The 26,417-nt window shown below is 69.2% G+C and overlaps 5 protein-coding genes across 9 annotated transcripts; 2 read left to right on the plus strand and 3 right to left on the minus strand.

Moving 5' to 3' along the window:
- Positions 1 to 21: 21 nt before the first annotated feature.
- On the minus strand, positions 22 to 11,234 carry RTKN (rhotekin). 5 transcript variants are annotated; one of them, XM_032109486.1, is made up of 14 exons: positions 9,402 to 9,462; positions 7,938 to 8,149; positions 6,369 to 6,562; positions 5,828 to 5,889; positions 5,623 to 5,676; positions 5,424 to 5,541; positions 4,634 to 4,858; positions 4,304 to 4,398; positions 3,779 to 3,885; positions 2,257 to 2,388; positions 1,867 to 2,032; positions 1,316 to 1,420; positions 1,034 to 1,136; positions 649 to 741 (listed from the first exon to the last, which is right to left on the minus strand). In XM_032109486.1, exons 1-14 carry the CDS (start codon positions 9,460 to 9,462, stop codon positions 735 to 737), a joined length of 1,641 nt encoding a protein of 546 aa, XP_031965377.1. In that variant the 3' UTR covers positions 649 to 734. The 5 variants fall into 5 exon arrangements, 3 of the variants coding, with proteins under 3 accessions (XP_031965379.1, XP_031965376.1, XP_031965377.1); XM_032109488.1 differs by lacking the exons at positions 1,034 to 1,136; positions 7,938 to 8,149; positions 9,402 to 9,462 and adding exons at positions 10,650 to 11,110; positions 11,141 to 11,234 and having other exon boundaries at positions 22 to 741; XM_032109485.1 differs by lacking the exon at positions 1,034 to 1,136 and having other exon boundaries at positions 22 to 741.
- A 1,145-nt stretch (positions 11,235 to 12,379) lies between these two features.
- On the plus strand, positions 12,380 to 14,954 carry INO80B (INO80 complex subunit B). Its single transcript, XM_032110053.1, has 5 exons — positions 12,380 to 12,548; positions 12,655 to 12,838; positions 13,006 to 13,127; positions 13,309 to 13,520; positions 13,951 to 14,954. Exons 1-5 carry the CDS (start codon positions 12,395 to 12,397, stop codon positions 14,413 to 14,415), a joined length of 1,137 nt encoding a protein of 378 aa, XP_031965944.1. The 5' UTR covers positions 12,380 to 12,394; the 3' UTR covers positions 14,416 to 14,954.
- A 603-nt stretch (positions 14,955 to 15,557) lies between these two features.
- Positions 15,558 to 17,779, plus strand: WBP1 (WW domain binding protein 1). The gene is made up of 4 exons (XM_032110054.1): positions 15,558 to 15,787; positions 15,855 to 15,957; positions 16,345 to 16,506; positions 16,970 to 17,779. The coding sequence occupies exons 1-4, from the start codon at positions 15,725 to 15,727 to the stop codon at positions 17,524 to 17,526; spliced, it is 885 nt and encodes a 294-aa protein (XP_031965945.1). The 5' UTR covers positions 15,558 to 15,724; the 3' UTR covers positions 17,527 to 17,779.
- A 109-nt stretch (positions 17,780 to 17,888) lies between these two features.
- Positions 17,889 to 20,794, minus strand: MOGS (mannosyl-oligosaccharide glucosidase). Its single transcript, XM_032109963.1, has 4 exons — positions 20,410 to 20,794; positions 20,105 to 20,316; positions 19,841 to 20,031; positions 17,889 to 19,726 (listed from the first exon to the last, which is right to left on the minus strand). The coding sequence occupies exons 1-4, from the start codon at positions 20,768 to 20,770 to the stop codon at positions 18,019 to 18,021; spliced, it is 2,472 nt and encodes an 823-aa protein (XP_031965854.1). The 5' UTR covers positions 20,771 to 20,794; the 3' UTR covers positions 17,889 to 18,018.
- Positions 20,795 to 21,275: 481 nt separating this feature from the next.
- CCDC142 (coiled-coil domain containing 142) lies at positions 21,276 to 26,292 on the minus strand. The gene is made up of 11 exons (XM_032109678.1): positions 26,211 to 26,292; positions 25,800 to 25,896; positions 24,060 to 25,421; positions 23,894 to 23,980; positions 23,522 to 23,686; positions 23,302 to 23,456; positions 23,063 to 23,227; positions 22,851 to 22,965; positions 22,599 to 22,776; positions 21,861 to 22,069; positions 21,276 to 21,543 (listed from the first exon to the last, which is right to left on the minus strand). The coding sequence occupies exons 1-11, from the start codon at positions 26,256 to 26,258 to the stop codon at positions 21,302 to 21,304; spliced, it is 2,823 nt and encodes a 940-aa protein (XP_031965569.1). The 5' UTR covers positions 26,259 to 26,292; the 3' UTR covers positions 21,276 to 21,301.
- Between the last annotated feature and the right edge of the window lie 125 nt (positions 26,293 to 26,417).

Below are 26,417 nucleotides of genomic sequence, written 5' to 3' on the forward strand. Positions count from 1 at the left end.
CTCCCCGAAATCACACAGAGCAGCTGTTAAATAAATTTTAATGCAAATTATTAGTGAAATTATTAATTGGGGGAGGGGGCTGCCAGGGGCGTCGTGTCCCCCCCGGGTTAGAGGTGAGGGAAAGCAGAGCTGGGGGGGGGGGTCCCTGTGCCCCTCCCCGGGTTAGACCCTGAGCACCCACCCTGGGGGAACCCCCCCGCAGTGGGGGGGGTCCCCAGCACCCACCCTTGTGGGGGGGGGGGGGGGGAGGAAACCAGCCCCCCCCCCCTTTTTGGAGTTTAGCCCTGAGCCCCCCCCAGCATGGGGAGGGGCAGAAATTCCAGTTTCTCCCCAGAAACAGAAGCTGGGAGCCCCCAGCCCCCCCAAACCCCTGTGGCGAGCAGGGTGGGGGGGGGGGGGGTCCATCCTCCCTGTCCCCTCCCCCTCCCCAAAGTGCTGGGGGTCACACCCGGGACTGGAGGGGTCTGGGGGGGTCACGCTGGGGGGGTCCTGGGCTGCTGCTGCCGCTGCTGGAGGAGCTGGAGTGGGGGGGTTTGGGGGGGCCCCCCCGGCCCTTCAGGGTGCTGAGCCGGGCATCGAGGGACAGGGTGCGGGGGCGGCCCCGGCGGGGGGGGCTGGGGCTGCGCAGGGGGGGCCCCTCGAACAGCGACAGCCACGGGGGCGAGCCCGGCGCTTGGGGACCCCCCCGGTGCCGCGTCAGGATGTCGGTCACCGCCACGATGTCATCGGAGGGGTCAATAGCTGGGGGGAAGGGGAAAGGGGGGGTCACGGGGGGGTCAGAGGCATCCCCAGACCCCCCCAAACCCCCGGCTGCTGTGCCGTGGGGTGGGGGCTGTGAATGGCCCCCCCATTACACCCAGTGCCACCCCAGCCCGCCATGGATGCCCCACAGCCCTCACAGGTAGTGGTGGGGGTTTGGGGGGTCCCTTCGCTGCTCCCCCCCCCCACCCCCAGTCCCCACGGCCATCCTGGGGGTGCTGTGGCAGTGGGGGGGGGCTGTCTCGGGGCCCCCCCGTGTCCCCCCCCCCATCACCTGTCGCTGTAGTAGGAGCTGAGCAGCGCCCGGATCTCGGCCGAGACGTTCTCCTGCAGCAGGAGCCCCTCGCCCGGGGGGGTCCCGGGGGGGCCCGGCGGGGCTGGGGGGGCGCGGGAGAGGGGTGGCAGAGCGGCAGGGGCGGGGGGAAAGAAATGGGGCGGGGGGCGTACAGAGAGGGGGGGACAGCGAGAAGAGCAGCGTTAGGGAGCGAGCAGAGAGCAGAGAGGGGGAGACAGAGCAGAGCCCCCCCAGAGAGACCCCCCCCCCGACCCCACTCACCCGTCTGGTGGTAGAGTGAGCCCTGGGGGGGCAGCGGGGCCGGGGGGCGGCGCGGGGGAGGCTCCTCGATCCGCATCAGCTCCTCACAGCACTGCTTCCACTGGGCTGCGGGAGCGGGGACAATGGGGGGGCCGTGGGACGGAGCCCCCCGGGATCCAGGTGCTCCCGAGACGGGGAGTGAGCTGGGATTGGGATTGCAGTGGGATGGGGGTTCCGTTGCATGCGGTCAGCTCGGGATGGGGGTCTCACGGGGATGGGGGTGCTCTCAGGACTGGAGTCCCATGGGGTTGGAGGTCCTGCAGGGTGGGGGTCCCGCAGGGATGGGTCCCACAGGGATGGTCTGGGGTCTTGCCAGGGTGGGGATCCCACAGGATGAGGGGGTCTCACTGGACTGGGGGTCCTTTAACAACGGGGATCCCACTGGGACAGGGTCCCACCAAGGTGGAGGGTCCCACAGGGCTGGGAGATCCCGCAGGGATGGGAGGGGGTGTCCCAAAGGGATGATGGGCGTTCCCGCAGATCTGGGGGGCATCCTTGGGGTCCCGGCTCACCCAAGTCGTAGAGGTGCTGCCCGAAGGCTTCGAGCCAGCGCTGGGCTTCGGCCACGCTCTCGGCCACCAGCGTGTGCGTCACCTCCTCCCCGCCCAGCCGGTTGGTGACGGCCACCCCGGGGGGCTGCCCGCGGCCCCCCGACTCCACCGCGCGCACCCGCGTGTCCTGCGGCACCGGGACACCTTGGACCCCGCAGGCCCACAGCCCCCCAGAACACCCCATAAACCTCCAACCACCCAAAGCCCCCCACAGCCCCCCTTGCTCCCGGTACCCACCCCGCCCCCAAGTGCCCCGCATCCCCCATACCTACCCCCCATAACCCCATAGTCCCCCACAGCCCCCCGTGCCCCCCAGCCCTGTGCCCCCCGTGCCCCCCGTGTCCCCCACACCTTGGTGACAGCGATGGTGAGTCTGGGCTCCTGCCCGGCCTCGGCCTCGCCGGCGCTGCCGTAGCAGAGCAGCCCTGGGCCCCGCAGGACGCAGAACAGGGGGGGCCCGCTCTGCCCCTCAGCCCCTGGCGCCTGCAGTGAGACCCCCGGAGCCGTCAGCACCCGTGGGTGACCAGAGTGCCCCCCGATTCTGTACCCAGCACAGGGATCCCCCCAGCTCCAGCCCCACCAGTCCAGAGCCCCTGGTGGGGATGGACGAGAGCTGTCACCACCCATCCTGTCCCCAGCTCTGTCCCCATTCCCAGCTCTGTCCCCATTCTCATCCCAACCCATTCCCATCCCCTGTCCCTGTTCTTGTCCCTTCCCATCTCTGTCCTACCCTTGTGTCTGTCCCTGTTCTTGTTCCCATGCACGTCACTGTCCTCATCCCATTCCTCTCTGTCTGACCACATTCCATGCCCATCTTTGTCCCCATCCCTGTCCTGTTTTCATCCTTGTCCCCATCTCTCTACCCACCCCCGTTCCCCCTTATCTGTGTCCCCATATCCATCCTTCTATCCCACTCCTTTCCCATGCCCAATCCCATTCCCCTACTGCAGCCACAGGGTCCCAGTTACCACAGGGTGTTGATATGTCCCATCCCTCTATCCCATTCCCAATCCCATTCCCTCTATCCCATTTCCTCACTGGTAGCCACAGGGTCCCCATTATTGTGGGGATGTTTATGCAGCTCATCCCTCTATCCCATCCCTATATCCCATCCTTCTATCCTATTCCTCTATCCCATCCCTACGTCCCATTTCTCTATCCCATCTCTTTATCCCATCCCTATATCCCATTTCTCTATCCCATCCCTATATCCCATCCTTCTATCCTATTCCTCTATCCCATTCCTATATCCCATTTCTCTATCCCATCCCGCTATCCCATTTCTCTATCCCATCCCTATATCTCATCCCTATATCTCATTTCTCTATCCCATCCCTCTATCCCACTTCTCTATCCCATCCCTATATCTCATCCCTATATCCCATTTCTCTATCCCATCCCTCTATCCCGTTCCTATATCCCATTTCTCTATCCCATCCCTCTATCCTATTTCTATATCCCATCCCTCTATCCCATCCCTCTATCCCATTTCTTTATCCCATCCCTACATCCCATTCCTCTATCCCACTCGTCTCCCCCATTCCCCATCCCACCCCTCTCTCTCATTCCCAATCTCATTCCCGATCCCATTCCTGGTGCCGTTCCCATCCCTCACCTGCAGCCACAGGGTCCCTGTTCCCACCGGGATGTTAACACATCCCATCCCTCTATCCCACCCCTCTCTCTCATTCCCGATCCCATTCCCGGTGCCGTTCCCGGTGCCGTTCCCATCCCTCACCTGCAGCTGCAGGGTCCCTGTTCCCACCGGGATGTTAACACATCCCATCCCTCTATCCCACCCCTCTCTCCCATTCCCGATCCCATTCCCGGTGCCGTTCCCGGTGCCGTTCCCAGTGCCGTTCCCGTCCCTCACCTGCAGCCGCAGGGTCCCTGTCGCCGCGGCGGTGTCCATGCAGCTCGGTCTGGCCGCCAGGCGGCAGCACATGCGCCCGTACAGGGGCACCCAGCAGGGGCTCTGCTCTGGGGGGGACACGGGGGGACAGGGGGGGACATGGAGGGGCTGGGAGGGACCCCCACACCGACCCCAAGCCCTCCCAGCAGTGGCTCTGCTCTGGGAAGGGGACACATGAGGGTCTTGGGGGTTGAGAGGGATCCCCAAACCCCAAAAGGAGCCCAGACCCACCTCCTCCTCTTGCCAGGACCCCCGGTCACCTAGACGCCAGACCCCACCCACACCCTTTCAGGACCCCAAGATCTCCCTCTCCACCCTGTCAGGACCCCCAGACCCTTCTCCATCTGTCCCAGCCCCATTCCCCGTGTTATGGGGTACCATGGGGTGCTGTGGGGTGTTACAGGGTGGTTACGGGGTGTTATCGGGTGCCGTGAGGTGTTATAGGGTGCCATGGGGTGTTTTGGGGTGCCGTGGGGCCCCACTGACCGTCGGCGGCGACGACGAGGTCGTGGGTGCGGAACCCGTCGTGCACCTGCTCCAGGGACAGCGCGGCGTGGGCCAGGAGCTGGAATTGGGGACACCTGGGGGACAACAGGGGGGTCAGGGGGACACTGCGGGGGGTCTTGGGGGGCACAGGGCGTGTGTGCACCGAGGACACCCGGGGGACACCATGGGGGGGGTCAGGGGGGCGCCACGGGGAGGTGGAAGGGGTCTGTGGGGGGTCGGGGAGGATGGGGGGGTTTGGGGGCACAGGGGGGACATGGGGCACACACGGGAGGGGTGGGGGTGTACCGGGGGGGTCTCGGGGGTACTCACGGGACGCCGGGGGGTGGCAGCAGCAGTGCCCCGGTGCCGCCGGTGCCCGGGGGGCTGCCGGGCCCCCCCTCCATGGCCGCCCGTGCCCGGCGCCCGGAGGAGCGGCCCAGGGAGGTGCTGAGGCGCGTGGCCAGCTTTTTGGGGGTGCTGCCCTGCGCCCCCCCGCCGGGCAGCCCGGCGCTGTACAGCTCCACCTTCAGCTCGAAATCGGGGCCCGCCTCGGAGCTGGGGGGCACAGCGGGGTCAGCGAGAGCAGGGGACACCCCCACGGACACCCCCACGGACAGCGGGGACACCGACGGGGGGGCCCCAGAGGGGAGGTGTGGGGCAGGGGTCCCTCCCAAGGGTGGGCAGGGGTCCCCAGGGAGGGGCAGAGGAGGGCAGGGGTCACCCTCCGAAGTGGTCAGAGGTCCCCAGAGGGGGGTCAGGGGTCCCCTGGAGGGAGGCAGATGAGGGTGGGGGTGCCCAAGGGGGGTTTGGTGGTGGCAGGGGTCCCTGGAGGCGGGGGGGGGGAACCAGAGTGATCTGGGGTCCCATGGGGGGTGTCAGTGTCCCTGGGGGGGGGTGTGGAGGTGATCAGGGGTCCCAAAGGTGCGGGGGGGGGGGGTCAGGGGTCCTGTGGGGTGGGTTGGGGGTCCCATGCAAGGGATCAGGGATCCCATGGGGGCTTACTGGGGTGGTCAGGGGCCCCATAGAGAAGCTGAGGGGGGGATGTGGGGGTGTCGAGGGTCCCATAGGGGGGTCCCAGGGAGGGGTGTGAGGGTGTCGGGGGTCCCGTGCCCCCCCTCACAAGAGCACGGCGCCCTCGAAGCAGATGTCAGTGAGGGTTCGGTCCACCAGCACCGTGGGGGTGTCGTGGATCTCGGCCCCCACCTGCAGCAGCAGGAACACGGCGCAGCGGTGCAGCTCTGGGGGGGCACTGGGGATCAGGGGGGGTCACAGAGGGGGTCACAGGGAAAAGGGGGGACCCCCAGCACCCCAACACTCACCCCCCTTGTTCCTGAAGTACTCGGTGTCCTTCCACATCAGCGGGATGCGCAAATCTGGGGTGGCGGGGCGTGAGGGGGGTAAGACCCCCTGCGACACCCCCAGACCCCCCACCAAAAACGCACACGGTGCCCCAGGGCGGGCAGGCAGAGAGGATGGGGTCCCCCCTCCCCAGAACCCCCCCGCGGACCCCCGGCCCCCCCATACCTGAGATGCAGACAGTGCCCCGGCACGGCACCCGCTCAGCCCCGGGCCCGGCGTCCGAGGGGCTGCGGGGGCACGGCAGGGGGTCAGCAAAGCTCCCCCCAGGCTTTTGGGGTGCTCCCCCCAGCTTTGGGGTGGCTCCTGCCACCTCACCCCCACAGCTGTGCTCTCCTGCGTTCCCCAATTCCCCCCAAATTTCGGGGTGTCCCTCACCCACAGGGTCCCTCATCCCACCCTCTGCGTTTTAGGGGTCCCCTCACTGCCATGTCCCCGATGTTCCCCCCCAGGTTTCGGGGTGTCCCTCACCACCGCAACCCCCACGAGGTCCTCAAACCCCCTCCCCAGATTTTGGGGACCCTCCCCACCACATCCCTCCATGGGGTCCCCCATTCCTCCCCCCCTCCGCATTTTGGGGTGCCCCTCACCACCCTGTGGGCTCCTCCATTCCCCCTCCAATTTCGGGGCTCCATAGGGCGCCTTCTGCAGCTTTGGGCGTCCCTTGGGGTACCCAATGCCCTCCCCCATCATTTTTGGGGTCCCTCACCGCCGGGCCCCCCTCAGCCGAGCCTCCTGGCGCCGCTGCAGCTCCCCCCCCGCCGCGACCACCCTGGCATCGCACAGCACCAGGGTCTTGGTGGTCTCCAGCGCCTGCTCGGGGCGGCTGCAGGCGGGGAGCAGCCGCCGGGCCCCCTCCCGCACCCGCAGCGCCCGCTCCAGAGCCCGCTGCAGCTCCGGCTCCTGCGAACGGGGCACATTTGGGGGGGTCAGGGGGAGCCCAAAACCCCTCCCGCACCCGCAGCGCCCGCTCCAGAGCCCGCTCCTGCGAACGGGGCACATTTGGGGGGGTCAGGGGGAGCCCAAAACCCCTCTCGCTCCCACAGCAGCTCTGGATCCTGAGAACAGGGCACATTTGGGGGGTCAGGAGGGTCCCAAAACCCCTCCCATACCCACAGCAGCTCCAGCTCCTCCCCACATTTGGGGTTTGGGAGGGTCCGGGGGGGATTGGGGGGCTGGAGGCACCTGCTGGGTATAGGGGACCCAAGCACCCCACAAGCCACGTCCCCCCGGGGGTCCCGGCCATGCACAGGGGTGCCAGCCCTACACACACGGGAGGGGGGGTCCCACACTGGTTTGGGGGCCTCAGCCCTGCCCTTTTGAGGTCCCGATCATGCATCCCTGGTGGTCCCTGTGGCATTAGGGGTCCCAGCTGCACCCACACATTGTGCACCCCATAGATTTACCAGGCACCCCACAAACACGTCGTGTACCCCACAGATTTATCAGGAACCCCATGGACACATCATGTACCCCACGGGGAATCTGTGAACCCCAAAAGCAGACCGTGCACCCCACAGATTTACCGCGCACCCCACAAACACCTTATGGACCCCACTGCAGAGCCACGCACCCCACGGATCCAGCGTGCACCCCATCGGTTTACGAGGCACCCCACAAATTATTCCTGCACCCCACGGGGGAACCGTGCACCCCACAAACACACTGTGCACCCCATAAAGGAACCACGTGCCCTACAGATCCATCGTGCACCCCACGGGGGAGCTGTGCACCCCAAAGGCAGGCCACGCACCCCACAAACTCATCCAGCACCCCCTAGGGGAACCATGCACCCCACAGATCCATCCTGAACCCTACGGGGGAACCACTCGCCCCATGGATTTACCGCGCACCCCACAAACACATCCCGCACCCCATAAACCCCTCAGCACCCCCCCAAAACACCCGATTCCCTCCACCGACCTCCCTCAACCCCACAACTCCTTCCCGGTACCTCCTGCTCCTCCATCCCGATCCCGATCCCGCCCCTGTCGCCGTCCCCCCCACCCCCCTCCAGTGACGTCATCACCTATAAATAACCCCCCGCGGGAAACAGGGGGAGCGGGACCACCCCAAAATCCCCCCCTCTCGTGGTTTTGGGGGTTCATGAGGGGGTGAATCCCATGGGATGAGGAGCGCACTCCATCTTCCCGGGACCCCCGGGACCCCCCGGAACCCCCGGACCCCGGGAAACCCGGGGTCCGGGGGTTCCGGGGGGTCCCGGGGGATCGCGGATTTGGAGTTGGGTGAGGGGAAGGGGGTCCCCCAAAATTCCCACCTGGATGCTGGCGGCGATCTGGCGGATGTAAAGCATGTTGAGATCCTCCAGGATCCGCAGCCGGCGGCCCCCCCCCACCTCCATCGGGACCCCCGGAACCCCCCCAGCTATTTTGGGGGGTCCCCCCAAAGCCCCCCAAGGGGGTCCCGCCGCATCCAGCGCTGGGGTGTAGTGGGGGCACCCCCCCCACCCACACTCACACACCGAGGTGGCTGCGGGGAGAAAAGGGGGGTTTTATGGCCTTCCCCGTGGGAATTTGGGGGGTCCCCCACGTGTTTGGGGGGGCCGTCCCTGGAATCTGGGAGGGGGGGGGGAGCGTCCACGTTGTTTGGCTTCCCCAAATCGCCGCCCCCTCCCAGGGAACAAGGGGGGAACTGTGCGGGAAAGGGCAGCGGGGGCGGGGGGGACGGGAGGGGCGGGGGGGTTGGGATGGGGTGGGCTGGGTTTGGGGTGCAGGGAGGGGTGGATGAATTTGGGGGGCAAGAAGGGGAAGGTTTTGGGGTGCGGGCAGAGGATATGGCGGGCGGGCAGGGGAAGAGATGGGGGGAAGGGTTTGGGGTGCAGGGGAGGGGGATAAGGGGTCAGGGAAGGGGTGCAGGGGCAAGGTGGGGTGCAAAGGATGGGGGATGGGGGTCAGGAAGGGGTGCAGGGATGAGATCTGGGGTGCGGGGAGAGGAGGGGGTGCAGGGACTGGATACGGGGGGAAGGATGGGGTGCAGGGTTTGGGGACATAATGGGGCAGGGTTTGGGGTGCAGGGGGGGGATTTGGGGCAGGGAGAGAGTGCAGGGTTTGGGGTGCAGGGTTTGGGGTGCAGGGCACAAGGGGAGGGGTGGAGAAAATGAGGTGCGGGAGACAAGATGGAGTGCGGGGATGGGAAAGGAGGGGCAGGGTTTTGGGGGGCAGGGAAGGGATTAGGGAGGCAGGAGAGGGTGCAGGGGGCAAGATGGGGTGCAGGGTCTGGGGTGCAGCGAGGGGATAAGGGATGCGGGGGAGGGGAGACGAGCTGGGGGGCGGCGAAGGGGTGCAGGGAGAGGATGGGGTGCAGGGGACGGGGCGCAGGACAAAGGGTTCCAGGGTTTGGGGCGCAGGACACACGACGGGGTGCGGGGTTTGGGGTGCAGGGGACGGGAGACAGGACAAGGGGTGCAGGCAGAGGACGGGGTGCAAGGTTCGCGGTGCGGGGGCGGGACGGGGGGTGCCGGGGTCAGGGTGCAGAGCCTGGGGGTGCCGGGGACGGGAAAAGGGGTCCGGGAAGGGGGGGACACAACGGCCCGGGGGTGCGGAACGGGGCTCGGGGAACGGCACTGGGGGAGGGGGTGGGAGGCGTGGGAGGAGTAGACGGGGTCCCGTGCGGGGGAGACGGGGAGCGGAGCCCCCGTAGGAACCGGCACCGGGACCCCTTCCCCCCCCGCGCCCCCCGCGCCCCCCACCCCCGGCGCAGCGCTGCCCCCCATTCCCGGTACCTCCGGCCGCTCTCGCTCCGCCGCGATCGCGCACAGGAAACGGCGGCCGCCCCCGCCCCATGTCCCGCCCCGTGTCCCCCATTCCCCGTGTCCCCCCCCGCTTCTCCCAGGAGCCGCCTCCGTGTCCCCCCCGCCCCCCCCCGCGGGGCTCCGGGACACCGGGAGTGGGCGGGGGGCGCCCCCTGCTGGGGGGAAAAGCGCGGTGCGGGGGGGGGCGGGACCCTCCCCCGGGGGCGCCGGGATGGCCCCAGCTGGAGCGGGACCCTCCGTGTGCAGCTGGTACCGGGGGACTGCGACCCCCCCACAATGCCCCCCCCCCGAGTGAACCGAGACTCCTCGAGATAAAAAGGGACCTCCCCAAAGCGCACCGGGATGGCCTCAAATGCACCGGGACGACCCCCGAGGGCACCGAGACACCCCCGAGTAACCCGGGAGCCCCCCAGGCGAGCCCGGACCCGCCAAGTGCGGTTGGTACTGACAGACCGGGACCCCCCGTATTCACCGGAACCCCCCCCCCCCCCCCCAAGTGTACCGGGAGCCCTCAAAATGCACCAGATCCACCCCAGGATGCACCGGAACCCCCCCCAATGCACTGGGATCCCCCAGTATGCATCGGGACTCCCCAGCTGCACCGGGACCCCCCGAGTGTGGGTGTACCAGGTGAACTGGGACCCCCCCCAGTACACCAGGACCCCTCAGTGGGCAGCTGGGACTGGGTGAACTGGAACCCCCGAACGCACCAAGACCCCCACAGTGCACTGGGACCCCCAAAATGCAGCTGGTACCGGGTGAACTGGGACCCCCAGTATCCACCTAGATCCTCCCGGGAACTGGGACCCCCCAGAAAGATGCCAGGACCCCACCCATACGCACTGCGCCCCCCAAACGCAGCTGGTTTGGGCTGAACCAGGAGCCCCCAAATGAACCAGGACCCCCCAAGTGCCCCGTGTCCCCTGCACGCCCTGTCCCTCTGTGCCACCTGCCCGCGCCCCCTCCCCGGCACCGCGAGCCGCCCCAGCCGCCCTGTCCCCTCCCCGACCCCCAGTCCCACCCAGTCTCTCCCAGTCCTCCCAGTCTCCCTCCCCGTCGGGTGCCGGGGGCGCGGGCGCTTCCCGCTGTGCCGGATCCCACCGGAATTCCCGGCTGGGCCGGGGCAGCGGGACGGGCCGGGGGGCCCGGGGGGCAGGGAGCGGCCGCCCCCGTGGCCTCGTGCCCGGGCCGATCCCGCTGCTCCCGGTGCTCCCGTACCTGCGAGGCCGGGGCCGGGGGACAGCAGCGGCCCCGGCGCAGTTCCATGTCCAGCGCTGACCCCCGCGCCACCGTGGCGCGGCTGCGCTCGTCCCGCCGGAACATGGGCGGGGGTCCCGGGGGTCCCGGGGGATCCGGAGGGTCCGAGGTTTCTGGAGGGTCCCGGCACTCCCGGGGGTCTTGGGGGATCCCGGGCTCCGGAGCCTTTCGAGGGGTCCGGGAAGTCTCGGGGGGCCCCAATGCGCCGGAGCCTTGCGGGGGGGGGGATGGGGGGGGAGTCCCGGTATTCCCGGTGTCCCAGGTGGTGCCGGTCCTATGGAGCTTTCCGGGAGATCCCGGCGGAGTCCCGCGGGGTCCCCGCGCTCCGAGGGGTCCCGGGGTCTGAAGCTTTCGGGGCTTCCCGGCGGTCCCTGTGCTCCGGGAGCGGGGAGGAGGGTCAAGGGAGTCCCGGGCTCCGGCGCGTTCCCCGGAGCTCGCCCGGGCTCCGGCGCACCTGGGACAGATGGGAGACACCGGGATGCACGGGGGGGAGATCCCGGGATCGGCTCTCCCGGTCCAGCAGAGCTCCGGGATCCCGCGGCGGGGCCGGGGCGGGGGGGCAGCGGCGGCGATCGGTGCCGGCGGCTCCTGGCACGGGCGGGACAATGGCCCGGGGCAGCGGCAGCTGCGGGCGGGGGGCGGGGGTGTCTCTGTGTGTGTGTCGGGGTGTGACATCTCCGTGCGGGTGTGACATCGCCGTGCGTGTGCGCCGGTGTCGCGGACACGGGAGGGCACGGAGCTGTCGCGCACGCGGGTGTGCCCACAGGGAATCCCGGAATCCCGGAGCGGTCGCGGTGGGAAGGACCCTCTGGAGACGTGCCGGTCCTACCCCCCGCCCAGGCGGTGCCACCTGCAGAGGTGACACACGGCCGGGTGACCTGTCCCGGGGCTTGGCCCCTCCGTGGGGAGCAGCTCTGCCTCGTGCTGAGCTGGGATTTGTGTTTGGTTCGTGGCCAGACCTCCTGGGCACCATCCTGACACCCCGGGGAGAGATTTGTGGGGCTGGGTGGGGTTTTTGCGCGGATTGGTGGGATTCCCTGTGAGATGAGTGATATGTGTGAATATTTGAGATATTTGGGTGGGTGTTTGAGGGGTTTGTGTGGGTATTTGGGAGATTTGTGTGGATTGATGAGGTTCTCTCTCAGTCTTCTCTCCGGACGAACCAGACCCAGCACCCTCAGCCTGGGAAGTGCTCCAGACCCCAAAGCACCCCCATGGCCTCCTCTGGACGTGCTCAGGAGCTCTCTGGTCCCGAGGAGCCCAGACCTGGACACAGCACTCCAGATGTGCCTCAGCTGGGCAGGCCAGAGGGACAGGACCCTCCCCTGACCTGCTGGCACTGCCCTTCCCGATGTCCCCCGGCATTCCGTTGCCCCCAGGACCGCCGGGACCCGCGGCTGGGCGGGAACAGCCCCCCAGGATAGCCAGGACATGCACAGCTCACAGCTGTGATCACACCTGCGAATTCACCCTGTGCTTTCGCTCACACCTGCGCAGCTCACACCGGTGTGTTCCCACCTCGGCTCACACACTAACACACACCTGCACGTTCACCCCGTGTGTTCGCCCTGTGGTTTCGCTCACACCTGCACAGTTCACACCTGAGTTCACGCCTGAATTCCTTCACACACCTGGCCCGGGCGGCGCAAAAAGCACCGCGGTGGCGGTTTCCCCCCGGGACAGCGCACCACTTGCCCACTTCAAACATGGCGGCGGCAGCGTCAGCGGCCCCGGGAAGACGGCGGAAGCGAGTCCGGGCGGAAGCGAGTTCGGGCGGAAGCGGGTCCGTCCGGAATTGGGTCCCCCGCAGCCGGATGCGCAGGGCCTGGCGGCGCGGCGCGATGGAGGCCGGCGGCCACGGTGAGAGGGCGCGGGGCCGGGGGTGGTCCGGGGGGGCTGCGGAGTCACTCGCCAGCGGGGCAGAGCCCGCAGGGACCCCTCGCTCACCCTGTGTTCCCTCTCACAGGGCAGGAGGCCGAGGCGGGCGGCCATGGCGGCCACAAGAAGAAACACAAGAAGCACAAGAAAAAGCACAAGAAGCGGCACCACCACGAGGCGGGGCCGCCCCCGGGCCCCGAACCCTCCCGGCAGCCCCGGCTGCGGCTCCGGCTCCGGATCAAGCTGGGAGGGCAGATCCTGGGCACCAAGAGGTGAGGGGAGACCTGGGTGGCAGGGTCTGGGAGGCAGATCCTGGGCACCAAAATGTGCGAGAAGGAGGTGGGAGGCTGGGCCGGGCGTGTTTCCATGTCCGCCCCTAACCGGGACCCCCCTCCCCGGCCTCACCAGCCTCCCCAAACTCCTCTCTCTTCCCACACAGTGTCCCCACGTTCACGGTGGTCCCCGAAGGGCCGCACTCGCCGTCCCCCTCCCCACTGCTGGGAGGGGACGAGGAGGAGCCCAGCGAGGGGGTCCCCATCGAGCAGTACCGGGCCTGGCTGGGTGAGCAGGGGGGCCTGTGGGGGAGGGCAGGAGAAGCCCTGAGGGGGAAATTGTGGGGCTCAGAGGGAGGGCTGGGTGGGGAGGGGGATGCTCTGGATCCCTCTCATGACTCCAGACCAGTGTGACCCCGGCATGGGGTGACCCCTACGCTCCGTGACTGTTCCCATCCCGGCCCCCCCAGATGAGGACAGCAACCTGGCCCCCTCCCCACTGCCCGAGCTGGACCCCGAGAGCTGCTTCCCTCCCCGCGAGGAGGTGGAGGAGGAGGAAGAGGAGGAGGAAGAAGAAGAGGAGGAGGAGCGGCGCTGGCTGGCGGCCCTCGAGAGGGGGGAGCTGGATGACAACGGCGACATCAAGAGGGAGGTGGACGAGTCCCTCCTGACAGCCCGGCAGGTCAGGGGGCACAGGGGGCTGGGGGCAAGGCTGAGGGGGGCTCTGGGGGCTGCAGAGCTGCTGGCACAGGTCTGGGGAGGGGCTGGAGGGGTTTGGAGACACGGGGACAGGGCTGGAGGGTGCAGGGGCCCCAAAACTGGCAGGGATGGAGGGCTGTGGGGCGCTGCGGGGACACTGGGACAGGGCTGAAGGAGGACTAGGGGCAGACTGAGGGGTTCTGGGGGGCATCATGGACCTCCTGGGTCACGGCTGAGGGAATCCAGGGGCGCTGCAGGGACCCCAGAACTGGTGTGGGGCTGAGCCGGAGCTATCAGGGGTCCAGGCTGGAACCCATGGGGAGCCCTGGAATTGGTGGCGAGCCCGTTTGGAGCCCCCGGAGGTCTCTCAGGCCCCTCCACCCCCACCCTGACTGCCCCCCGTGCCCCTGCAGCGCGCACTGCTGCACAAGCAGCAGAGCCAGCCCCTGCTGCAGCTGCCCATGGGCGCCAAGGCCAAGGAGGTGACGGAGGAGATGCGGGAGAAGCGGGAGGAGCGGGCGCGGCGCCGGCGGCTCCAGGCCGCCCGCAAGGCCGAGGAGAGCAAGAACCAGACCATCGAGCGCCTCACGCGCACGCACAAGGCCAAGGTGAGGGCCCTGCGCGAGCGCCGCGCCCGCCCCGCGCCCTGCCCCGTCGTGCACTACCGCAGCGCTGGCGACGGCATCACCGTGTCCTTCCCCGTGGGGCTGCCGCTGCCGCTGCCCCCCGCCACCGCCCCGCCCGTGCCCCCCGCCCAGCCCTGCGCCGTGCCCGGCTGCCGCAACCCCAAGCGCTACAGCTGCGCCCGCACCGGGCGCCCGCTCTGCAGCCTGGGCTGCTACCAGCGCAACCTGCAGCTGCTGCAGACGCCGGGGTGAGCTCCCCAGAGCGGGCTGCGGGGGGCTACGGACCCTCGCCGGGGGCTACGGACCCTCCTTAGGGGCTACGGATCCTTTGCCGTGGATACAAAGGGCCAGAACAGTGAGCCATACGGACATAGGGAGGGCTGGGGGGTGTCTGGATTCTCCACATGGACACAGAGGGCCGGAAGAGGAACCTGTAGATCCTCCACCGTGGACTTGGAGGACTGTGGGGAGCTCCAGACCTTCCACATGGAGCCAGAAGGCCAGAACAGGGGGCTTTAAATCCCGTGCCACGGACACCGAGACCCTGACCACTTCACATGGACACAAGGGACCTGGACAGCTGCACTTCGTCACGGACACAGGGGGGGCTCCTCCAAATGGATATGGACAGCGGGGATGTGGAGCTCCAGAGGGCTCCAGCCCCTCCGCCGCAGGCACAGAGGGTTGGGGACCCTGGCTGGGACTGGGGGTGGTCCTGAGGGGATAAAGGAGGGCCCTGGGAGGGGCGAGTCCTGGTGTCGTGGGGCTGATTAAAGGCTGTTGGAGAAGGAGCCGTGTATGGGTCTGTTGGGATGGGGGAGACAGCCCGCCCCCCGGGAGCGTTATGGTACAGTCCGGCACCCCCCCCGGGAGCACTATGGTACAGACCCCACTTCCCCCGGCAGTGCTGTGGAACAGCCCAAGCCAACCTCCCCTACGGTGCATTATGGTCCGTTCCGGGTGGGTGGGGCGTTCTCCGGCAGCGGCCATTGGCGGGGGCGCTGCCCAGCGGGGAGCGGCGACGCTGATTGGTCGGTCGCTCCGCCAATCAGGCAGAAGAAGCCCGGCGTACGCGCCCATTGGCAGCGCCGTGCCGAGCGCCCGCCCCGGGGCGGGCCGGGGGCGGCCGCGTTCCCCGTCGGGCTCGGGGCTGGGCCACCATTGGCGAGTATCGTCGTCAGTCAGGGCCTGGGGGCGGTGCTCCGCCTCCGGTTGGTCGCTGCGACCGCCAATCACGGCGGAGGCGGGGCTCGGCCCCTTTGTCTCTGTTGTTGGGCGTGAGGCTCAGGCAGACGGCGCGCCATTGGCTGCAGTCGGGCGGCGGCGCCGGCGCCGATTGGCTGTCGGCTGCGGCGCGGTCGCTGGTTGGCTGACGGTGGCCGGGGAGGCGGGATTTCGGGCCGGGCGTGATGGCGGCGGCGGCGGCCCCGGCCCGGGCGGCGACGGCCGCGGGGGCCGCGATGGCGGCGGCGGCGGTGACGGGGCGGCGGCGGCTGCTGCGGGCGGCGGGGGCCGCGGCCGGGCGGGCGCGGGGCCGCGGCGGGCTTTAGGCGGCGGCGCCATGGAGCGGCCCGGGAGCGCCGAGGGGGCCTGGGCCGCGCTGCTGGGCCGGCAGCACCCGCAGGTACCGGGCGGGCCGGGGCGGGGGGGCCGCGCGCGGGGCCGCGGTGACGGTGCGGCCGTGCCCGCAGGCCCGGGAGTTCTGCCCGGGGTTGAACAACCGGCCCTACGTGTGCGAGACCGGGCACTGCTGCGGGGAGAGCGGCTGCTGCACCTACTACTACGAGCTGTGGTGTGAGTGCGGGGGGCTCCGGGGAGAACGGAGGGGATCGGGGGCTTCTGGGAGGGCTGATGGCTTCGGGAGGATCCGGGACTCCGTGGGGGTCCTGCGACTCGCGGAGATCAGGGGCTCTGTCGGGGCTGGGGCCTCCGTGCGAGTCCTGCAGGAACTGGGGTGGAGGACGGGGACTGCGGGCTCCGAGGAAAATCGGGGCCCCTGGAGCGGTCCTGCGGCTCAGGGGGCCTGGGGGCTCCGAGGTACACTGGAGGCTCAGGAAGAGCTGGGACTCTGGGGGGACTGAGGGTTCTGGGAGGTTCTGGGGGCTGCAGCCGGACCCCCCCAAGGGAATGGGGGATTCGATGTGAGGGTGACCCCCCCGCTCTGCGCCCCCGTTCCCGCAGGGTTCTGGCTGCTCTGGACCATCCTGATCCTGCTGAGCTGCTGCTGCGCGTTCCGGCACCGCCGGGCCAAGCTGCGCCTGCAGCAGCAGCAGCGGCAGCGTGAGATCAACCTCATCGCCTACCACGGTGCCTGCCAGTACCCCCCGTCCGTGGGGGACCTCCGTGAGTGAAGGACTTCTGAATTTCCCCCGTACCCCCTAGTCCCAGCCCCTGCCAGTACCACCCCCCTCCACGGGGGACCTCAGTGCATCGGGACCTGCAGCACCCCACATGTGTCACCCCCAGTCTCTCGTACCCCACCATCTTCACGGGGGATCTCAGTGAGTCAGGACCCCCTGTGTCACTCCCCAATACTCTGCCTCCATGATGGACCTCAGTGAGTGCGGGATCCCTGGATCCCCTGCCCCACAGTCCCCCACGTGCACCCCCCAGGCCCTGCATCCCCCCCAGCCCCACATCCCCCTCCCCACCCCTGCCCCGGGCTGTGCTCTCCAGCTCCATTCCCCACATCCCCCCAGCTCTGCCCTGTGCCATGCTGTGCCCTTCCCCTCCATCTCCATCTCTATCCTCCCGGTGCCCGCCCGTGTCCCGGGTGTCGCCCTGACCCTGCCTCTGCCCCCGCCAGGGCTGCTGGCCTCCTTCAAGCTCCCGGCGTACGAGGAAGTGGCGCAGCGCCCCGGGACGCCACCGCCGCCCTACAGCCCCGGGAGCCCCTCGCTGTCCCCCGGCTCCTCCGGGGGCTGCAGCTCCTGCTCGTGCGGCTGCTCCTGCGCCTCCTCCCCCAGCAGCTCCTCGCTCTCGGCACCGGGCACCGACGAGACGGACCCGGAGCCGGGTCCGGGCCCGGGAGGTGGCAGTGCTGGCTGTGATGGCGGCTCCAGCAGCACCGGTGCCAGCTGGGACCTGCCCCTGCCCGAGGAGCTGCCGGCCCGCGGGGGCCCTCCCAAACAAGTCCCCCTGGACTTCTGTGAGGCCGAGGGCCGCCCGTGCTCTGACACTGAGAGGGGCGAGGACGGGGGTGGTGGAGTGGCGCTGGGGGGTTGCTCCGGGCGGCACCGACGGCTCACAGGGGATTCAGGCATTGAGGTGGGCCGGGGCCCGGAGGAGGAGGAGGGCGAGCCCGAGGGCTGTGGGGGGCCGGGGGGTGGTGGGGGGCCTGGCTCACCTGTGCTGCCCTTCTGAGCCCCCCGCAGGCCCCCCAGCTGGGGTCTGGACTCATCACGGAGCCCCTGGGGGCCCCTCGCCCTGACTGACACCCACCCTGCAGCGTGGTGGGGTCCTGCTGGAGCCCCTTTCCCTCTGAACTGTTTCTGGGGCCTCCCCCATGATCCCGGTGCTGCTGCCTGGGGCGGCCCCATTGCCTGGGGGGTGCCCAAGACCGTGGGGGTGGGTGGTCCCGGCGCATTCTCTCACCATTAAAGAGATGTGGAAGTACCATCGCCCCTTGTGATGACTCCACAGGGAGGGAGCAAAAACATCCCCCCGTGGTACAGGGAGCACCAGTCTGACCTGGGGTCAGCGAAGGGGACATTGTGACACCCTGACATGGGTGGCAAGAGGCCATAGTCACAGAGGTTTATTGCAGGGGAAGCAGGGGGGCTCTGGCACAGCCCCCCAACACCTCCCCTGGCCCTGAGCACGCCAGGCAGGCGGGGGCACGCAGAACCCCACACATTAATAGTCCTCAGCCATGGCCAGCACGACGAGCGCAGACCAGCCGGCAAAGGGGTGACAACCCTGCCCGGTGCCATCGCTGTCCCGGTAGTGCTCCCAGAGGAAGCCGGTGGCTTCGTACTGCCGGAACACGTTGGCCACGAGGTTGTGGCGCAGCTCCCGGTACAGCTCGGCCGTGCGCTCCCGGTGCGGCCCTGCGGCCTGTGCGTAGCTGTGCAGCGCCCGCAGTGCCAGGAAGTTGATGTTGACCCAGATGGAGCCGCGCCAGTACGGGGGGTCGTGCTCGGTGTTGCGGCGCAGGTACCAGGGGCTGTCACGGGCCAGCGAGCGCAGCCCGAAGGGCGTCCAGAGCTGCCTCTCGCTGCGCATGGAGCCCAGGAGCGCCGGCAGCCGTGGGGAGTCTGCCTGGAGCAGCTGCAGCAGCAGCGGGAACAGGCTCACGTAGCCCAAAGCACCCACAAACTGCGGCCGCGGCGCCTCCCGCACCTCCCGCCGCAGCTGCGGGGCCGGGGGGGGCCGGCCGGGCACAGGGGCCGGGCGGTGCCAGCGCAGAGCCACGGCCGCGCTGTGGTTGCCGAAGTCAGCGAAGGTGCCAAGCTCAGGTGCCCAGTGCAGCCGGTCCAGCAGGTCGTTGTCGCTCAGGGCCTCGGCCATGTCACGATAGAGCGCGAGGGGCTCGCCCAGGCGCTCGGCCAGCGCTGCCAGCACGCGGGCGCCCAGCGCCATCCAGCAGCGCAAGTCCAGGTGCCGCTCCTGCGCGGACGGGTGGGAGGCACGGGGGTAATCGTCCAGCCCTGACGCCAGAGTCTTGGGGTTCAGGAAGCGCTCGGGGTCGGTGTCGCGGCCGCGCCAGCGGAAGGTGAAGGGCTCGGGGCCGGCCTGGGTGCGGTTCAGCCACTCGAACCAGGCTTGCAGGCGCGGGAAGAGGCGACGCAGGTAGGGCAGGGGCGCGTCGGGCAGCAGCCGCTCCAGCGCCAGCAGCAGCGTCGGGGGGTTCGCCGTCTCACTGTGCTGCAGCACAAACTCAGGGGGTACCCGGGCCCGCGCCTCGTCCCCCAGGATCTGCTCCCGCGGGATCCAGCCGTCGGTGTTCAGGAGGTCGAGCCAGTGGGCAAGGATGTCACGGGCCAGCGTGGGGTCCCAGCGGGCCAGCAGCAGCAGGTGGAAGCCCTCATCCCACAGGAAGCCACGCGGGAAGCAGGAGCGTGAGGGCACGGCTGTGAACAGTGTGGACTCAGCACCAGGCACCGGCTCTTCCCGGTGCTCCGAGCGCAGAAGGGAGCGGCCATGGAAGAAGCCGATCCCGCCCAACATCTCGCTGAGTGCAGCCTGGGCGAAGCGGCGCTGCGGGAGGGACACCCCACGTGCCCCCAGCCCGAAGGTGTCCTCGAAGCGTTGCTCAAAGGTGGCTGTGTGCCAGGCCAGCGCTGCGCTCAGCGCTGGCCCCGCCAACCGCCCGTGCCGTACCCCCGCGGCGCTGCCCGACTCCAACGTCACCTCCAGCACCGCTGGTGGCTCCAGTGTCACCTGGTGCAGCAGCAGCTGCCCCTGCGGGGCCTCCCCAGGCAGCCCCCCGGTGCTGGACACCCCGAAGAAGCGGCGGCGGGGCCGGCCCGGTGGGGAGAACACGGAGCTCTCACGGAGGCTTTGACGGACCAGGTCGGTAAGACGGTGCAGCCCCGGCACCCTCGCGGCCAGGAAGTTGTAACTGTGCGGGACAGGAGAGTCAGGGATGGGGGACATGGTGGTGATAGGGGAAACAGGACATGGGAGCAGATGGAGGGGACACAGAGGGTTTGGGGGCTGCAGCCCAGGGACTCACCTCGCGTACTTGGGCCCCTCCCCACCCTCCCCAGTGGGGGGCAGGAAGGTGAGGGTGAAGTCCCCGAGCTCCTCTGCTGTCCCTGCCACGGCTGCCAGCCGTGTCCCGTTCTCCAGCACCGGCCGCAGCGTCCCCTGCCCATCCGTGGCCACGTAGAAAAAGAGGGACAGGAGAGGGGCCGGACCCTTGCCCTGGGGAGAAAGAAGAGGAGGATGACAAAAGCTCCCCGGCATCCCAACCCCTCTCTCACCCTCGTCCCCTCACCTCCATCTTTGCTGTGACCCGCCAGCTCCAGTCGCCGCCATGGTCTCCCCCCGGCTGCTTCACGAACTCGGTTCTCAGCACCAGCCCCTCATCGCGGATCTCCTGCACTCCGAAATTCTCCCCGTCGTGCATCAGCCACCCATACCGCGACACGCCGTCGTTCTGCTCGCTCGTGTGCCGCAAGTTGCCGCCGTGTTGGAGCCACATCAGTCCTGGAGGGGCGGGGAGGTGTCAGGGGCAGCTCTCGTGGTGGGAGCGGGGCCGGACGAGCCCCAGGGCGGGGCAGAGCCCCCCGCGCCCCTCACCGGTCACGACAGCGCGCGGGCTCCGCGTCTTCATCCCGAAATAGACGTGAGGCCGGTAAGTGCCCCAAAAGTAGGTGGGCGATGCGAGAGGCCCGGTGGAGCCAGGGGGGACGGCGGGAGGCGCGGGGTGAGGAGTGACGAGGCGGGAGGCTTCGCTCCACCGGTTCCATTCGGCCGCTGCCGCCGCCAGACCCAGCGCCAGCGCTGCCGCCGCTGCTGTAAGCGCCAGCGCCGTCCGACCCCAACCGGAGCCTCGAGGTGGCTTTTGTTGTTGCCGCAGCTTCGGGTCCCGCTCCCGGAGCCGCTCCCGGGGCCGTTCCCGGGGTCCATCCCCGCCGCGCCGCCGCCGCTCGCCCGCCATCAGGGCAGTCGCGCTCGTGACGCCAGCGCTGCGCGACGTGTGGCGAGGCCAATTCCGCGAGCGCCCCCTGGCGGGCGGGAGGAGCACGAGCAGGCTCGGTCCTCCCAAGGACCCCGCGGAACCCAAAGTGGCCCCGAGGGGACAGCGACACCGCAGGGTGTCCCCCGCCAGCCCTGCCACCCAGCCCACGCCCCTCCCGTCCGTTTTGTTATGACCGTTGATCTCCCCCCTAGCCTCTCCGGGAATACCCAAGTGACTCCCATGGACTCCCAGCCTTCCCTAGAACCACCCTGCTATGCACCTGCAGTGTCCCCCAGGAACCCCAAGGGAATCCCACCCTTCACCCCCAGCCCCTCCAGGACCCCCTAGCCCCACCAGTCTCCCCACAAGAGTTCCAGTTAGATCCTTCCCACCAGCAACTGGTGCCAGCTGGAATCCCAGGCTCACACCCCAGTGATGCCAGACCCCCATCCCCCCGTATCCCACCCACAGACACAGCCACAGCCATGGTGTTGCCATGTTTATTCCAGGTCAGCCCTCGGGGCTGTTCCCGACACATGGCAGCCCTGGCACGCGCCAGCGGCGGGCACGGTGCAGCCGCAGGGACAGCCACTGCTGCTGGCTGCCTGGGAAAGGGGATTCGGGACGGGACGGGAGATCGGCCTGCAGAGCTGGCACGGGGGTCCCTGGGATTGGTCCCAGCCCCTCCAGAGGGTCCTGGCCAGGGAGGGGGTCTGTGGATGGTTCCAAGGGGTGGGCACCTTCGTCTGAGCCTGGGAAGGGATGGATAGGCTGGGATACCAGATCCTGCTCCCAGTAGGGGTTCTTGTCCCCATGCACCTCCCCATCCTTTTCTCTCTCCCTGTCCCCATCCATCCCTGCACCCCATCCCTATCCCACGCTGTCCCATCCCTTCCCCACCCCATCTCATCCCAATCCCACACCACCTCATCCCAGCCCACTTCCATTTCATCCCCACCGTATCTCATCCTCATCCCACTCCATCCCATTCCCATCTCATCCCCATACTATCCCATCCCCGCCCTGTCTCATCCCATCCCACCCCATTCTCAGCCCACCCCGCTCTCACAGCAGCGCCGGAGGCCGCTCCAACCCCGAGGGGAGCCCCCCAGCCCCCCCGGCTGTTGCAGGAGGCACCGCACAGCTGCGTCCGTGTGCTGGAAGACGCAGAGGGCCTGCAGCGCCTGCCGGGCCTCGGGAGCCAGCCCGGAGCGCTCCGAGCACACCAGCTCCCGCACCGCCTCGAAGTCCCGCCGGAGCTGCAGGGCACCCTGCAGGCTGGGATGGGGGTCAGGGTGGGCATGGCACCCCTGGAATCCCCACCGGGACCCCCTGGCACTGCCACTATGCTCTGGGACTACCACGGAGACAACGGCACTGCCATCAGACCCCCAAGACCACCACCGGGACCCCCACAACTGCCCACCGGAACCCCTGGCACTGTCACTAGGACCCCCATTGGGACCCCTGGCACTGTCGCAGGGACTCCAACCTGCCATCGGGCCTCCTGCCCTGCCACGGGACCCCCAGCACTGCCACTGGAACTCCTGAAGCTGCCACTGAGATCCCTGGCACTGCCCACTGGGACCCCCCAGCTTGATACTAGGCCCACCAGCCACACCACTGGGACTTCCAGCATTGTCACTAGGACCCCTGCTCTGCCATCAAGACCCCAAGACCACACCGGCACCCCCAGCATTGCCACTGCGACCCCTGGAACTGCCACTGGGACCCCCAGGACCCCCACTGGGACCCTTGGCACTGCCCACCGGCTGTGGCTCTGGCTGTGGACCCCCTTCCCCAGTACCTGAACTTGATCCGGCGGGTCAGGATGTGATCCATCCAGGCCTCCAGGAAGGCCGTGGTGACCCGTGCCAGGGTGGGCGCCTGGGCATCGTGAGGCAGGGCCTGGGCCCCCTGCAGCACCTGCCCCAGCACCGCCTGCACCGCAGCCGCTGCGTACGCGCTGGGGGAACTGGGCAGCTCTGGGGAGCACAGGGACCCCGCTTAGTGACCCCCCAAAGCCCCCCGCTAAGCACTCCACATCCCCCACACCCACCGGCACGCGGCCCGAGCCGCCAGTGCCGGCCCAGTGGCATGGTCTGGTCGAAGATCTCAGCCGAGAGCCGCTTGCAGCTGGTGGAGAACATCCGCAGCACATCCCTGGAGAAGAGCTGGGACACGGGGAACATGGGGTGGCACAGGGTGACACCGGGTGACACGGGGTGACATCCTCATGCTCAGGATCCCCCTCCCGCGGACCCACCATACCTGGATGCTGTTGGCCATGTCACGGATCTGCTGGCACAGCTGGAGCTCCCACGGGGACCCCGGGCTGGGGAGTGGCTCAAGGGGGCTGTCCCCATGAATGTCCCCTGGCTCCGGGAAGGTCCCGCTCACCTGCAGCATCAGCTGCTCTGCCTCTGCCTTCAGCACCTGGAAGGGAGAGGGTGGAGTGAATCCAGCCCCTCCGTGTCCCCCCAGAGCCCCGTAACCCCTGTGCCCCGTACCTGCAGGTCTCCCTGGGTGAGCAGCAGGAACTGAGGCAGCGCCCAGGCCGCCAGGTACCGCCCGGCCCGGCCAGTCAGCCACGCGTGGGCGGCCGCCACCGCCGCCAGGCACCGGCCCAGCACCTGCAGCCGCAGGCAGAGACCCCCGGGGGGGGCTGTGGGTGGGGGTCAGCATAGAGAGGACCCCTAGACCCACCTGTCCTCCCCGGACCCCTCTCACCGTGCGGGCGGGTGGGCAGCAGGCGCAGACAGCGCAGGGCCAGTGCCACGGCTGGGAAGAGGCACTGGAGCTGCTGGGCCGTGCGGCTGCACCCTGGCCCCGGGGGCCCTTCTGGGACCTCCAAGCACTTGTCTGACAGCCCTGAGCCCAGAGCACGGGTAAAATCTGCAGAAGAAACAGTCAGAAGGCCCTAACATCCCCCATTTGCACCCCACACCCCACTCCATATCCCACATCCAACACTTCGTAGTGTACCTTACTTCCTCACCCCCTACCCACCAAGTGCCCCACATCCTGCCCCCCACCTTGTACCCCAGAGCCCACACCCTGTACCCCCTGTACCCCACCCTGTGCTCCCCCAGCCCCCCGTACCCTTGTCCCAGCTGCAGAGGACGCTTCGGCACAGCAGGCGCAGGCAGAGCCCTCCCAGCTCCTCCTGGCACTCAGGGGGCACACGGGCTGTGGGCACACATGGGGGGTCAGGGCAGGGCAGGGACACCCTGAGACAGCCCCGCACTCCCCCTGTATCCCCACGTACCAACAGTGAGTGCACGGCTCAGCTCCCACGCCGCGGTGACAGTGGCTCTGGGGGTGGCAGGAGGAGTGCCAGGGCTGTCCCCCAGCACAGCGCCCGCAGCCTCCCAGAGCAGCACGCGGTACCGGGCACTCAGTGCGGTGGCCGCGGGGCCGCGGGCAGCGTCCAGCCACCGTACGGCCTTCCAGCCACCTGCACTGCCCGGCCGCAGCCCCGGGACCAGCCCTGGGGGCTCGGGGCTCTCCGACAACACCGGCTGCCACAGGCTGTCAGCTGAGGCCACCAGCACCCCAAAAACGTGTCCCATCAGCTCCTCGTCCTCCTGGCACAGCGCCTGCAGCTCAGCCGCCAGCGCTGGTGGCACCTCTGCTCCAGAAGGTTCTGTGTCCATTCCCATGCCCATCCCCACAGCGTTGCGTCCCGGTGGCCACGGCACCACCACGTCCTTCCAGCAGATGTGTCCATCCCTGATGTTCCCATCCTGGGGCCACAGGAGGGGCTGGAGCCTCTGGGCCACGGTCCGGCCACGCTCGGCCGCCAGCAACTGCAGCACCCCACTCACTGTGAAGGCACTGGGGGCCTTCCCCTCAGGGCCCAGCTCCTCCGCCAGCCCCTGCACCACGTGGTTGTAGATCTCCAGCCCCTGGAAGAGGTCAGCCAGGCAGTCAGAGGCCGGGGCGGGGGTGCCGGGGCGGCCGAGCTCCTGCAGCCGTCCCTCGATGTGTTGCCTGGCCAGGCGTGCGGCCGTCAGGGCGGGCAGCAGCAGCGCCCACCGCATGTGCACCACGGCCTCGCCCCGGCGCCTTGGCAGCGCCCGCAGCCACGCGTCCGCCCGCAGCCGCCGCAGCAGCGCAGCCCAGTGCCCCGCGTGTGCCCGCAGCTCCAGGCACAGCTCCTGCAGCGCCGGCGCGGGGTCCCCAGGCTCTCCGGGCCCCGGCAGCGCCAGCAGCCGCCGTAGGAAGTCAGAGGAGGCCTTGAGGCGTCGGGTGAAGTCGCGGGCCAGGCGGAGCTGGTGACGGTGCTGCAGTAGCCCGTGCAGGGCTGCTCCCCGCTCCGCCACGCGCTGCCGCACGGCGTCCTCGGAGAAGTCACCGGCACCGCTGGGATGGGGCCGCACGTACCCCAGGAAAGTCTCGGTGCGAGGGTCCTCCCAGACGCAGAGGCAGCGGCGCAGCCCCAGGAAGCTTTGCTCCAGTGGGACCACGATGGACGCTGCTTCATCCTCATCCTCGTGGTCATCCTCATCACCGTCACCGCGCCGGCACGACCGCGGGGACAGCAGGCGCCGCAGTCCCGGGGTGACACAACTGCGCAGCATGGCCTCTGCCCGCTGCAGGGAGCGTGCCAGAGGGCCCCGCGACCCGCCTGGGGGGCACGGGACCCTCAGGGACCATGGCGTAGGGTGGGAACCCCAAAGTGCAGCACAGAACCTCAGAGCGGGGCAGCGCCTGCCCACACCTCCCCGTTACTGCCACAGTGCCACCCTAACCCTGAGACCCCCAGGACCCCGTTACATTCCCCACAGGCCTCCTAGGACCTCCATAGTCCACTGGTGTCCCTGCAGCCCCCCAGGACCCCGCAGCCCACTGGGGTCCCCATAGCCCGCCACACACCATCAATGCTCCCCCAAGGACCCTGGACCCCATTAGGACCCTCCACACTCCCCCAGGGCCACGCGCCCCATCAGGATCCCCGCAGCCCCCCAGAACCCGTTGTGGTCCCCACAGCCCTCGGGGGTCTCACCGGGCTCGGGCGGCTCCCCGCGGGCAGCCCCATCGCCCGGTCCCGGCCGAGCCGTCAGCAGCAGCAGGATGAGGCCGCCCAGGCTGGCGTCGCCCACCTGGAGGAGGACGGGGGGCTTAGGACCCCTGGGCCGGGGCGAGGGGCGGGGCCATCCAGGACCCCGCCCATTACAGCACTGACCACGCCCCCAACAGTGACCGCGCCCTCACCACGCCCCACAAGCGCCTGCTGTGACCACGCCCCCAACCATGACCGGCCGTCTTGGCCCCGCCCCGCCCCGCCCCCTGTGCCGTTGCCATGGAGACACAGCACTGCCTGGGCCCGGTGCCCCCCCGCCCACCCCGTTACCGGCCCGGCCCCACCGCTGCCCCGTGAGGGCTGTCCGAGCCCCCCTGCCCCTAGCGGCCTCACCTGCAGACATAGCTCTCCGCCGCGCCGCTCAGCGCCGCCGGCGTCCATGCCGGGCCATCCCGGGGGCGGCGGCAGCAAAGAGGCTTAGGCCGCGCCCTCGCTAATCCGGAGGGCTGGGCCAAACCGGCCGCCAGGAGGGGCCCGGCGTGGGGGGCGGGACGAGCGGCGGGGGATGGCCGGGTCCACGGCCTTGAGGCAGGAGGGGAT

The sequence above is a fragment of the Corvus moneduloides genome, chromosome 5, assembly GCF_009650955.1.
Source record: "Corvus moneduloides isolate bCorMon1 chromosome 5, bCorMon1.pri, whole genome shotgun sequence".
Taxonomy (NCBI): Eukaryota; Metazoa; Chordata; class Aves; order Passeriformes; family Corvidae; genus Corvus; species Corvus moneduloides.